The sequence below is a fragment of the Pezoporus flaviventris genome, unplaced genomic scaffold (genome assembly GCF_033815535.1).
Source record: "Pezoporus flaviventris isolate CSIRO_AGI_PZ_B2104156 unplaced genomic scaffold, CSIRO_AGI_Pfla_v1 ptg000129l, whole genome shotgun sequence".
Classification (NCBI taxonomy): Eukaryota; Metazoa; Chordata; class Aves; order Psittaciformes; family Psittacidae; genus Pezoporus; species Pezoporus flaviventris.
The window spans coordinates 4,360,841-4,374,493 of record NW_026892677.1 but is presented as its reverse complement, the minus strand read 5'-3'; the positions used below and the strand labels follow the sequence as shown (position 1 = coordinate 4,374,493).

Here is a 13,653-nt window from a genome sequence, read left to right as displayed (position 1 = left end):
TGGGGCACGGCCCATTCCCTCCATTGCAGGCAACAGACCGTAAAGTAAATGTCACAGAATCACAGAATCAACTGCGGCTGGTACAGAACTGTAGCATCCAGTCCAACCATTACCCTGCACTGACAAGCCCACCACTAAACTAAGCGCAAACTGATCTTCCCTCAAGATCTCCCCCTCATGGCTGCCCCTCACCATCTCCACTCACAGCCACCCCTCGTCTCCCACCCATAGTGGCACACGCCCTATAGCTGCCACCGCTACCCCTCATGGCCACCTCTCATCTCCCCTCATGATTACCCCTCAGGAACGCTCCCCACACCCCATGGCTGCCCTTGCTCTCCCGTCATGATCTTCCCTCATGTCCTGCCCGCTCATGCCGCTGCCCGTGGCTGCTGGCGTACTCGGGCCAGCACTGACACCCCCTTCCCCGTCCCTGTGTGGACCGGCAGCCCCTCCACACCCACCATAGGCTGCAAGCCCTTCCCTGTCCCTGTCAGCACATGGCTCTGAGCAACCGGCTCTGGGTGACGCTGCTTCAGCAGGGACACGGGACCAGAGCAGCCGATGCCCAGAGCTCCCTCCCCGCCTCAGCCAGGCTGAGGCTGTGCAGGCGCCCTCCACACCCACCCAGCACTGCAGCCGCTCCTTCCACCTCCTGGACTCTGCACAACTCTGCTCCAGCTGCTCCACGAGCACACCGAGCGACTTCTTCACCTCTGCCGCCTCCATGGTAGTGCTGGCTGTGAGGGGCACTGACACGGGCGCTGGCAGCACAGACGCTCCTCTCTCGCCTTCGTTAAAGCCCTTCCCCAGCGCAGCGACACACCACAGGTCGTTGTTGTCTCTCTCCCACTCCTGCTCAGCAGCACCCAGGTTCCTCCCGGTGCTCCCCACCTCTGGAAGCAGCCCAGCGCTACACCAGGGCACCTGTGTCACAGCCCCGCGGTGACAGCAGTGACATGGCTGCTACTACCCACTGTGACATGGCTGCTACTACCCACTGTGACATGGCCGCCAACTGCCCACTGTGACACGGCCGCTGCTGGCAGCAGGCGCTGAGCCGGGGACCCAGCCATAGCAATGAGGGGGAACAAGGCTCTGCTATGGGTGCATGGGGCCGGAGCAATGGTGGCACCAGGGAGTCCAACTCCACCATGCTCACTGCTGGGGCCTCTGCTGCCGGCGCACATGAGCTCCTGTGAGCTTAGGGAGCGCGGCCCCAGGGGAAGCTGGGTCACTGCATTGAGAGGGAGGTGGAGTTAACCCAAACCCAGGGCTCCACTGAGGATAGAGCAGAAAAGGGGCTGAAAAATGGTGCTTCTCCATCAGTTCCACGTAACAGGGCCAGGACTGGGCTGAGCTGCTGGGAATCCCCCAAACACTGGGGAAACCCTCCTTGAAATCCTCCTTACATGCCAGAGGAGAAATTCTAGAACCGTGGAACGCTTTGGAATGGAAGGGACCTTCCAGCTCGTCCAGTTCCAACCCAGCAAAACGCAGTAGGGCCAGATGAAGATCTTGCCCAGGAAGGGCAAACCGGTAGGCAAGAAGCTGCAGGATCCCATCTCAGAGCCCCCAAGGAAGAGCAGGGTTTCCTGAAGAGAGCCAGCACCTGCTTGTGCTGCAGCTGCTGGACCTGATGTGTTGGACAGTGTGGCTGCTGGCCACCCTGGCCATTCATAGCCCGGCCAGCCGCTGGCCGCAGAGGACCTGGAGACGGGGTTGATGTTCTGAGTGTCCCTGCAGGCCCCCTGCCCTGCCCAGAGTGCTCCAAGGCCAGCGGCTGCTCTCCCACAGCCACCTTGTGCTGCCTCGTCGCACGAGACAGCGACTCAATGGTTGGTGTCTTTGAGGCCTCTTGGGACATCACAGCTGCCTACGCTCAGTTCGGTGGAGCCCAATGGTAGCTGTTTCCTACACCCTCCCAATGAGTAACGCTGAAGCCCAAAGGTGCCCAAAGAGGACTCAATGGCCCCTCTACCACGTGCACCGGTGTGCAGGGGCACAAGCTCCAGGCCCCCATCCAGGGACACGTTGGGGACAGCGCCTGCCCCACGGGTGTTTGGAGTCCTGAGGTGAGACCAGCACACAGCAGCCGCTGCAGACCACCCTGTTCATAGCACCCCCAAGCTGAGAGGAGCCGGTTTGCATGTCACAGTCCCTGGGCTTTATTGGCGGGGGGGAAAGGGATGTCAACAGGGCAGCAGCCCCTCAGTGACCGCAGGAAAATCCATCCCAGTGCATACACGAGGTTGCTGTAGATCTGCTCAGGAAGTCCACACGAGAGCACGCAGCAGAAGAACTCAAGGTCAAGGCGCAAGGTGCAGACAAGTGCAGCAGCACACAGATGCCAACGGCCAGCTCCAGGCTGACCAAGAGCAGGGAGAGCATCCTGTGAAGAAGAAGAGCCATGGGAGACAGGGCAGGGTGGATGATGCCAACCCTAGGTCTCCTCTGGACTTGAGGGGGCCATGGGCTGCCCCCAGCCATTTCTCATCGCACCCTTAAGCAGAGTGAGACCTGAGACTCCTCAATCCCAGGAAACACCCAGGCTCAAGGAAAACTGACCCTGGCCAATGCTCAGCTAGAGCCCAGAGCCGGGCAGCAGCACACAGCATCAGCCTGAACTTGAGCCTGGCCAGATGGAGCAGGCGTACAGCACATCCCTGCCACTGCCTGGAGCGGGGTACAGGGCACCCCGAGGGGAAACTCACTGCAGCCAGTAGCAGAAACCACGTCTCCTGGCCAGCAAGTCCCTCTCCTCTTTCTGCGCCACGGCCTCTTCCAGCTTCTCAATTTGCTGATCCAGAATCTGGGAGAAACAAGGCTTGGAGTCTCTGAACCTGCTGGGGCCTCCTCCAACCTCACACTCCCCAAGGGCCTGTTTTGCCCTGGCCCTTCTGGCACTACCTTGTCCTTCTGCTGCTCCTCCCGCAGCCAGGCCCCATGCAGGCAAGGTGTTTTTCCCTCCTGCAAAACAAGGGCAGCGTCGGGCACTCTCAGCCCCCTCCAGCCCTCATTCACTACCCCACCGCCACAGGGCACTGAGAAGCGCGGGTGACTCCAGGCCACGCACAGGGAATTAAGTGATGGATGCCTCATCTCCTGGGGCAATGTGTCCTCCTCCCCAGTCACCCTTTTGCCCGCAGCCAGTGGGCAACACGTGCCAGAGAACCCTCCTTCAGCAGGGGGGGGCGCTGGACAAGACTACCCCGAGGACCCGGCACACCGCTCAGCCCCAGCCGGCACAGCTCTAGGACATGGCTAGGGGAGAGGACACCAACCTGGCTGCGGACCTCCTGCACAGCATCAGAGAGATCCTCATGAGTCCCGTCCTGCGTGGGGAAAGGAGAGCACGGGCTCAGGCTCTGCAGCCCCAGAGCCCATGGACCAGGAGCCCCTCCACACCTACCATGTCCTGCAGCAGCTCCTTGCTGCGGCCTGCTCTGAGTATCTCTGCATGGCCAGTCTGAAGGCTGCTCCGTCGGCCTCTGCTGCCTGCAGGAGAGGAGAGGGAACAAGAGTGTCTCCAGGAGGGGCACGGCCCATTCCCTCCATTGCAGGCACAGACCGTAAAGTAAATGTCACAGAATCACAGAATCAACTGCGCTGGTACAGAACTGTAGCATCCAGTCCAACCATTACCCTGCACTGACAAGCCCACCACTAAACTAAGCGCAAACTGATCTTCCCTCAAGATCTCCCCTCATGGCTGCCCCTCACCATCTCCACTCACAGCCACCCCTCGTCTCCCACCCATAGTGGCACACGCCCTATAGCTGCCACCGCTACCCCTCATGGCCACCTCTCATCTCCCCTCATGATTACCCCTCAGGAACGCTCCCCACACCCCATGGCTGCCCTTGCTCTCCCGTCATGATCTTCCCTCATGTCCTGCCCGCTCATGCCGCTGCCCGTGGCTGCTGGCGTACTCGGGCCAGCACTGACACCCCCTTCCCCGTCCCTGTGTGGACCGGCAGCCCCTCCACACCCACCATAGGCTGCAAGCCCTTCCCTGTCCCTGTCAGCACATGGCTCTGAGCAACCGGCTCTGGGTGACGCTGCTTCAGCAGGGACACGGGACCAGAGCAGCCGATGCCCAGAGCTCCCTCCCCGCCTCAGCCAGGCTGAGGCTGTGCAGGCGCCCTCCACACCCACCCAGCACTGCAGCCGCTCCTTCCACCTCCTGGACTCTGCACAACTCTGCTCCAGCTGCTCCACGAGCACACCGAGCGACTTCTTCACCTCTGCCGCCTCCATGGTAGTGCTGGCTGTGAGGGGCACTGACACGGGCGCTGGCAGCACAGACGCTCCTCTCTCGCCTTCGTTAAAGCCCTTCCCCAGCGCAGCGACACACCACAGGTCGTTGTTGTCTCTCTCCCACTCCTGCTCAGCAGCACCCAGGTTCTCCCGGTGCTCCCCACCTCTGGAAGCAGCCCAGCGCTACACCAGGGCACCTGTGTCACAGCCCCGCGGTGACAGCAGTGACATGGCTGCTACTACCCACTGTGACATGGCTGCTACTACCCACTGTGACATGGCCGCCAACTGCCCACTGTGACACGGCCGCTGCTGGCAGCAGGCGCTGAGCCGGGGACCCAGCCATAGCAATGAGGGGAACAAGGCTCTGCTATGGGTGCATGGGGCCGGAGCAATGGTGGCACCAGGGAGTCCAACTCCACCATGCTCACTGCTGGGGCCTCTGCTGCCGGCGCACATGAGCTCCTGTGAGCTTAGGGAGCGCGGCCCCAGGGGAAGCTGGTCACTGCATTGAGAGGGAGGTGGAGTTAACCCAAACCCAGGGCTCCACTGAGGATAGAGCAGAAAAGGGGCTGAAAAATGGTGCTTCTCCATCAGTTCCACGTAACAGGGCCAGGACTGGGCTGAGCTGCTGGGAATCCCCCAAACACTGGGGAAACCCTCCTTGAAATCCTCCTTACATGCCAGAGGAGAAATTCTAGAACCGTGGAACGCTTTGGAATGGAAGGGACCTTCCAGCTCGTCCAGTTCCAACCCAGCAAAACGCAGTAGGGCCAGATGAAGATCTTGCCCAGGAAGGGCAAACCGGTAGGCAAGAAGCTGCAGGATCCCATCTCAGAGCCCCCAAGGAAGAGCAGGGTTTCCTGAAGAGAGCCAGCACCTGCTTGTGCTGCAGCTGCTGGACCTGATGTGTTGGACAGTGTGGCTGCTGGCCACCCTGGCCATTCATAGCCCGGCCAGCCGCTGGCCGCAGAGGACCTGGAGACGGGGTTGATGTTCTGAGTGTCCCTGCAGGCCCACTGCCCTGCCCAGAGTGCTCCAAGGCCAGCGGCTGCTCTCCCACAGCCACCTTTGTGCTGCCTCGTCGCACGAGACAGCGACTCAATGGTTGGTGTCTTTGAGGCCTCTTGGGACATCACAGCTGCCTACGCTCAGTTCGGTGGAGCCCAATGGTAGCTGTTTCCTACACCCTCCCAATGAGTAACGCTGAAGCCCAAAGGTGCCCAAAGAGGACTACAATGGCCCCTCTACCACGTGCACCGGTGTGCAGGGGCACAAGCTCCAGGCCCCCATCCAGGGACACGTTGGGGACAGCGCCTGCCCCACGGGTGTTTGGAGTCCTGAGGTGAGACCAGCACACAGCAGCCGCTGCAGACCACCCTGTTCATAGCACCCCCAAGCTGAGAGGAGCCGGTTTGCATGTCACAGTCCCTGGGCTTTATTGGCGGGGGGGGAAAGGGATGTCAACAGGGCAGCAGCCCTCAGTGACCGCAGGGAAAATCCATCCCAGTGCATACACGAGGTTGCTGTAGATCTGCTCAGGAAGTCCACACGAGAGCACGCAGCAGAAGAACTCAAGGTCAAGGCGCAAGGTGCAGACAAGTGCAGCAGCCACACAGATGCCAACGGCCAGCTCCAGGCTGACCAAGAGCAGGGAGAGCATCCTGTGAAGAAGAAGAGCCATGGGAGACAGGGCAGGGTGGATGATGCCAACCCTAGGTCTCCTCTGGACTTGAGGGGGCCATGGGCTGCCCCCAGCCATTTCTCATCGCACCCTTAAGCAGAGTGAGACCTGAGACTCCTCAATCCCAGGAAACACCCAGGCTCAAGGAAAACTGACCCTGGCCAATGCTCAGCTAGAGCCCAGAGCCGGGCAGCAGCACACAGCATCAGCCTGAACTTGAGCCTGGCCAGATGGAGCAGGCGTACAGCACATCCCTGCCACTGCCTGGAGCGGGGTACAGGGCACCCCGAGGGGAAACTCACTGCAGCCAGTAGCAGAAACCACGTCTCCTGGCCAGCAAGTCCCTCTCCTCTTTCTGCGCCACGGCCTCTTCCAGCTTCTCAATTTGCTGATCCAGAATCTGGGAGAAACAAGGCTTGGAGTCTCTGAACCTGCTGGGGCCTCCTCCAACCTCACACTCCCCAAGGGCCTGTTTTGCCCTGGCCCTTCTGGCACTACCTTGTCCTTCTGCTGCTCCTCCCGCAGCCAGGCCCCCATGCAGGCAAGGTGTTTTTCCTCCTGCAAAACAAGGGCAGCGTCGGGCACTCTCAGCCCCCTCCAGCCCTCATTCACTACCCCACCGCCACAGGGCACTGAGAAGCGCGGGTGACTCCAGGCCACGCACAGGGAATTAAGTGATGGATGCCTCATCTCCTGGGCAATGTGTCCTCCTCCCCAGTCACCCTTTTGCCCGCAGCCAGTGGGCAACACGTGCCAGAGAACCCTCCTTCAGCAGGGGGGGCGCTGGACAAGACTACCCCCGAGGACCCGGCACACCGCTCAGCCCCAGCCGGCACAGCTCTAGGACATGGCTAGGGGAGAGGACACCAACCTGGCTGCGGACCTCCTGCACAGCATCAGAGAGATCCTCATGAGTCCCGTCCTGCGTGGGGAAAGGAGAGCACGGGCTCAGGCTCTGCAGCCCCAGAGCCCATGGACCAGGAGCCCCTCCACACCTACCATGTCCTGCAGCAGCTCCTTGCTGCCGGCCTGCTCTGAGTATCTCTGCATGGCCAGTCTGAAGGCTGCTCCGTCGGCCTCTGCTGCCTGCAGGAGAGGAGAGGGAACAAGAGTGTCTCCAGGAGGGGCACGGCCCATTCCCTCCATTGCAGGCAACAGACCGTAAAGTAAATGTCACAGAATCACAGAATCAACTGCGCTGGTACAGAACTGTAGCATCCAGTCCAACCATTACCCTGCACTGACAAGCCCACCACTAAACTAAGCGCAAACTGATCTTCCCTCAAGATCTCCCCTCATGGCTGCCCTCACCATCTCCACTCACAGCCACCCCTCGTCTCCCACCCATAGTGGCACACGCCCTATAGCTGCCACCGCTACCCCTCATGGCCACCTCTCATCTCCCCTCATGATTACCCCTCAGGAACGCTCCCCACACCCCATGGCTGCCTTGCTCTCCCGTCATGATCTTCCCTCATGTCCTGCCCGCTCATGCCGCTGCCCGTGGCTGCTGGCGTACTCGGGCCAGCACTGACACCCCCTTCCCCGTCCCTGTGTGGACCGGCAGCCCCTCCACACCCACCATAGGCTGCAAGCCCTTCCCTGTCCCTGTCAGCACATGGCTCTGAGCAACCGGCTCTGGGTGACGCTGCTTCAGCAGGGACACGGACCAGAGCAGCCGATGCCCAGAGCTCCCTCCCCGCCTCAGCCAGGCTGAGGCTGTGCAGGCGCCCTCCACACCCACCCAGCACTGCAGCCGCTCCTTCCACCTCCTGGACTCTGCACAACTCTGCTCCAGCTGCTCCACGAGCACACCGAGCGACTTCTTCACCTCTGCCGCCTCCATGGTAGTGCTGGCTGTGAGGGGCACTGACACGGGCGCTGGCAGCACAGACGCTCCTCTCTCGCCTTCGTTAAAGCCCTTCCCCAGCGCAGCGACACACCACAGTCGTTGTTGTCTCTCTCCCACTCCTGCTCAGCAGCACCCAGGTTCTCCCGGTGCTCCCCACCTCTGGAAGCAGCCCAGCGCTACACCAGGGCACCTGTGTCACAGCCCCGCGGTGACAGCAGTGACATGGCTGCTACTACCCACTGTGACATGGCTGCTACTACCCACTGTGACATGGCCGCCAACTGCCCACTGTGACACGGCCGCTGCTGGCAGCAGGCGCTGAGCCGGGGACCCAGCCATAGCAATGAGGGGAACAAGGCTCTGCTATGGGTGCATGGGGCCGGAGCAATGGTGGCACCAGGGAGTCCAACTCCACCATGCTCACTGCTGGGCCTCTGCTGCCGGCGCACATGAGCTCCTGTGAGCTTAGGGAGCGCGGCCCCAGGGGAAGCTGGGTCACTGCATTGAGAGGGAGGTGGAGTTAACCCAAACCCAGGGCTCCACTGAGGATAGAGCAGAAAAGGGGCTGAAAAATGGTGCTTCTCCATCAGTTCCACGTAACAGGGCCAGGACTGGGCTGAGCTGCTGGGAATCCCCCAAACACTGGGGAAACCCTCCTTGAAATCCTCCTTACATGCCAGAGGAGAAATTCTAGAACCGTGGAACGCTTTGGAATGGAAGGGACCTTCCAGCTCGTCCAGTTCCAACCCAGCAAAACGCAGTAGGGCCAGATGAAGATCTTGCCCAGGAAGGGCAAACCGGTAGGCAAGAAGCTGCAGGATCCCATCTCAGAGCCCCCAAGGAAGAGCAGGGTTTCCTGAAGAGAGCCAGCACCTGCTTGTGCTGCAGCTGCTGGACCTGATGTGTTGGACAGTGTGGCTGCTGGCCACCCTGGCCATTCATAGCCCGGCCAGCCGCTGGCCGCAGAGGACCTGGAGACGGGGTTGATGTTCTGAGTGTCCCTGCAGGCCCACTGCCCTGCCCAGAGTGCTCCAAGGCCAGCGGCTGCTCTCCCACAGCCACCTTGTGCTGCCTCGTCGCACGAGACAGCGACTCAATGGTTGGTGTCTTTGAGGCCTCTTGGGACATCACAGCTGCCTACGCTCAGTTCGGTGGAGCCCAATGGTAGCTGTTTCCTACACCCTCCCAATGAGTAACGCTGAAGCCCAAAGGTGCCCAAAGAGGACTACAATGGCCCCTCTACCATGTGCACCGGTGTGCAGGGGCACAAGCTCCAGGCCCCCATCCAGGGACACGTTGGGGACAGCGCCTGCCCCACGGGTGTTTGGAGTCCTGAGGTGAGACCAGCACACAGCAGCCGCTGCAGACCACCCTGTTCATAGCACCCCCAAGCTGAGAGGAGCCGGTTTGCATGTCACAGTCCTGGGCTTTATTGGCGGGGGGGGAAAGGGATGTCAACAGGGCAGCAGCCCTCAGTGACCGCAGGGAAAATCCATCCCAGTGCATACACGAGGTTGCTGTAGATCTGCTCAGGAAGTCCACACGAGAGCACGCAGCAGAAGAACTCAAGGTCAAGGCGCAAGGTGCAGACAAGTGCAGCAGCCACACAGATGCCAACGGCCAGCTCCAGGCTGACCAAGAGCAGGGAGAGCATCCTGTGAAGAAGAAGAGCCATGGGAGACAGGGCAGGGTGGATGATGCCAACCCTAGGTCTCCTCTGGACTTGAGGGGGCCATGGGCTGCCCCAGCCATTTCTCATCGCACCCTTAAGCAGAGTGAGACCTGAGACTCCTCAATCCCAGGAAACACCCAGGCTCAAGGAAAACTGACCCTGGCCAATGCTCAGCTAGAGCCCAGAGCCGGGCAGCAGCACACAGCATCAGCCTGAACTTGAGCCTGGCCAGATGGAGCAGGCGTACAGCACATCCCTGCCACTGCCTGGAGCGGGGTACAGGGCACCCCGAGGGGAAACTCACTGCAGCCAGTAGCAGAAACCACGTCTCCTGGCCAGCAAGTCCCTCTCCTCTTTCTGCGCCACGGCCTCTTCCAGCTTCTCAATTTGCTGATCCAGAATCTGGAGAAACAAGGCTTGGAGTCTCTGAACCTGCTGGGGCCTCCTCCAACCTCACACTCCCCAAGGGCCTGTTTTGCCCTGGCCCTTCTGGCACTACCTTGTCCTTCTGCTGCTCCTCCCGCAGCCAGGCCCCCATGCAGGCAAGGTGTTTTTCCTCCTGCAAAACAAGGGCAGCGTCGGGCACTCTCAGCCCCCTCCAGCCCTCATTCACTACCCCACCGCCACAGGGCACTGAGAAGCGCGGGTGACTCCAGGCCACGCACAGGGAATTAAGTGATGGATGCCTCATCTCCTGGGCAATGTGTCCCTCCTCCCCAGTCACCCTTTTGCCCGCAGCCAGTGGGCAACACGTGCCAGAGAACCCTCCTTCAGCAGGGGGGGGCGCTGGACAAGACTACCCCCGAGGACCCGGCACACCGCTCAGCCCCAGCCGGCACAGCTCTAGGACATGGCTAGGGGAGAGGACACCAACCTGGCTGCGGACCTCCTGCACAGCATCAGAGAGATCCTCATGAGTCCCGTCCTGCGTGGGGAAAGGAGAGCACGGGCTCAGCTCTGCAGCCCCAGAGCCCATGGACCAGGAGCCCCTCCACACCTACCATGTCCTGCAGCAGCTCCTTGCTGCCGGCCTGCTCTGAGTATCTCTGCATGGCCAGTCTGAAGGCTGCTCCGTCGGCCTCTGCTGCCTGCAGGAGAGGAGAGGGAACAAGAGTGTCTCCAGGAGGGGCACGGCCCATTCCCTCCATTGCAGGCAACAGACCGTAAAGTAAATGTCACAGAATCACAGAATCAACTGCGCTGGTACAGAACTGTAGCATCCAGTCCAACCATTACCCTGCACTGACAAGCCCACCACTAAACTAAGCGCAAACTGATCTTCCCTCAAGATCTCCCCTCATGGCTGCCCCTCACCATCTCCACTCACAGCCACCCCTCGTCTCCCACCCATAGTGGCACACGCCCTATAGCTGCCACCGCTACCCCTCATGGCCACCTCTCATCTCCCCTCATGATTACCCCTCAGGAACGCTCCCCACACCCCATGGCTGCCCTTGCTCTCCCGTCATGATCTTCCCCTCATGTCCTGCCCGCTCATGCCGCTGCCCGTGGCTGCTGGCGTACTCGGGCCAGCACTGACACCCCCTTCCCCGTCCCTGTGTGGACCGGCAGCCCCTCCACACCCACCATAGGCTGCAAGCCCTTCCCTGTCCCTGTCAGCACATGGCTCTGAGCAACCGGCTCTGGGTGACGCTGCTTCAGCAGGGACACGGGACCAGAGCAGCCGATGCCCAGAGCTCCCTCCCCGCCTCAGCCAGGCTGAGGCTGTGCAGGCGCCCTCCACACCCACCCAGCACTGCAGCCGCTCCTTCCACCTCCTGGACTCTGCACAACTCTGCTCCAGCTGCTCCACGAGCACACCGAGCGACTTCTTCACCTCTGCCGCCTCCATGGTAGTGCTGGCTGTGAGGGCACTGACACGGGCGCTGGCAGCACAGACGCTCCTCTCTCGCCTTCGTTAAAGCCCTTCCCCAGCGCAGCGACACACCACAGGTCGTTGTTGTCTCTCTCCCACTCCTGCTCAGCAGCACCCAGGTTCTCCCGGTGCTCCCCACCTCTGGGAAGCAGCCCAGCGCTACACCAGGGCACCTGTGTCACAGCCCCGCGGTGACAGCAGTGACATGGCTGCTACTACCCACTGTGACATGGCTGCTACTACCACTGTGACATGGCCGCCAACTGCCCACTGTGACACGGCCGCTGCTGGCAGCAGGCGCTGAGCCGGGGACCCAGCCATAGCAATGAGGGGAACAAGGCTCTGCTATGGGTGCATGGGGCCGGAGCAATGGTGGCACCAGGGAGTCCAACTCCACCATGCTCACTGCTGGGGCCTCTGCTGCCGGCGCACATGAGCTCCTGTGAGCTTAGGGAGCGCGGCCCCAGGGGAAGCTGGGTCACTGCATTGAGAGGGAGGTGGAGTTAACCCAAACCCAGGGCTCCACTGAGGATAGAGCAGAAAAGGGGCTGAAAAATGGTGCTTCTCCATCAGTTCCACGTAACAGGGCCAGGACTGGGCTGAGCTGCTGGGAATCCCCCAAACACTGGGGAAACCCTCCTTGAAATCCTCCTTACATGCCAGAGGAGAATTCTAGAACCGTGGAACGCTTTGGAATGGAAGGGACCTTCCAGCTCGTCCAGTTCCAACCCAGCAAAACGCAGTAGGGCCAGATGAAGATCTTGCCCAGGAAGGGCAAACCGGTAGGCAAGAAGCTGCAGGATCCCATCTCAGAGCCCCCAAGGAAGAGCAGGGTTTCCTGAAGAGAGCCAGCACCTGCTTGTGCTGCAGCTGCTGGACCTGATGTGTTGGACAGTGTGGCTGCTGGCCACCCTGGCCATTCATAGCCCGGCCAGCCGCTGGCCGCAGAGGACCTGGAGACGGGGTTGATGTTCTGAGTGTCCCTGCAGGCCCCCTGCCCTGCCCAGAGTGCTCCAAGGCCAGCGGCTGCTCTCCCACAGCCACCTTGTGCTGCCTCGTCGCACGAGACAGCGACTCAATGTTGGTGTCTTTGAGGCCTCTTGGGACATCACAGCTGCCTACGCTCAGTTCGGTGGAGCCCAATGGTAGCTGTTTCCTACACCCTCCCAATGAGTAACGCTGAAGCCCAAAGGTGCCCAAAGAGGACTACAATGGCCCCTCTACCACGTGCACCGGTGTGCAGGGGCACAAGCTCCAGGCCCCCATCCAGGGACACGTTGGGGACAGCGCCTGCCCCACGGGTGTTTGGAGTCCTGAGGTGAGACCAGAACACAGCAGCCGCTGCAGACCACCCTGTTCATAGCACCCCCAAGCTGAGAGGAGCCGGTTTGCATGTCACAGTCCCTGGGCTTTATTGGCGGGGGGGGAAAGGGATGTCAACAGGGCAGCAGCCCCTCAGTGACCGCAGGGAAAATCCATCCCAGTGCATACACGAGGTTGCTGTAGATCTGCTCAGGAAGTCCACACGAGAGCACGCAGCAGAAGAACTCAAGGTCAAGGCGCAAGGTAGTGCCAGAAGGGCAAGGGAAAACAGCCCACAGATGGCCAGCAGGTTTCAGAGGCCTCCAGGTTTGCACCAAGAGCAGGATAGCATCCTGTGAAGAGGAAGAGCCATGGGAGACAGGGCAGGGGGAGATGCCAACCCTAGGTCTCCTCTGGACTTGAGGGGGCCATGGGCTGCCCCCCAGCCATTTCTCATCGCACCCTTCAGCAGGGCAGTGATGACCTGACGCACTCCTCCAATCCCAGGAAACACCCAGGCTTGCTCAGCTAGAGCCCAGAGCCGGGCAGCAGCACACAGCATCAGCCTGAACTTGAGCCTGGCCAGATGGAGCAGGCGTACAGCACATCCCTGCCACTGCCTGGAGCGGGGTACAGGGCACCCCGAGGGGAAACTCACTGCAGCCAGTAGCAGAAACCACGTCTCCTGGCCAGCAAGTCCCTCTCCTCTTTCTGCGCCACGGCCTCTTCCAGCTTCTCAATTTGCTGATCCAGAATCTGGGAGAAACAAGGCTTGGAGTCTCTGAACCTGCTGGGGCCTCCTCCAACCTCACACTCCCCAAGGGCCTGTTTTGCCCTGGCCCTTCTGGCACTACCTTGTCCTTCTGCTGCTCCTCCCGCAGCCAGGCCCCCATGCAGGCAAGGTGTTTTTCCTCCTGCAAAACAAGGGCAGCGTCGGGCACTCTCAGCCCCCTCCAGCCCTCATTCACTACCCCACCGCCACAGGGCACTGAGAAGCGCGGGTGACT

General features: G+C 61.1%; 2 protein-coding genes across 2 annotated transcripts; both read right to left on the bottom strand.

Moving 5' to 3' along the window:
* Window positions 1-5,698: 5,698 nt before the first annotated feature.
* On the bottom strand, window positions 5,699-7,792 carry LOC133282585 (uncharacterized). The gene is made up of 6 exons (XM_061478607.1): window positions 7,689-7,792; window positions 6,944-7,030; window positions 6,816-6,866; window positions 6,443-6,502; window positions 6,247-6,344; window positions 5,699-5,924 (listed from the first exon to the last, which is right to left on the bottom strand). Exons 1-6 carry the CDS (start codon window positions 7,788-7,790, stop codon window positions 5,699-5,701), a joined length of 624 nt encoding a protein of 207 aa, XP_061334591.1. The 5' UTR covers window positions 7,791-7,792.
* Window positions 7,793-9,225: 1,433 nt separating this feature from the next.
* Window positions 9,226-11,322, bottom strand: LOC133282584 (uncharacterized). Its single transcript, XM_061478606.1, has 6 exons — window positions 11,219-11,322; window positions 10,470-10,556; window positions 10,343-10,393; window positions 9,968-10,027; window positions 9,773-9,870; window positions 9,226-9,451 (listed from the first exon to the last, which is right to left on the bottom strand). The coding sequence occupies exons 1-6, from the start codon at window positions 11,318-11,320 to the stop codon at window positions 9,226-9,228; spliced, it is 624 nt and encodes a 207-aa protein (XP_061334590.1). The 5' UTR covers window positions 11,321-11,322.
* Window positions 11,323-13,653: the final 2,331 nt, after the last annotated feature.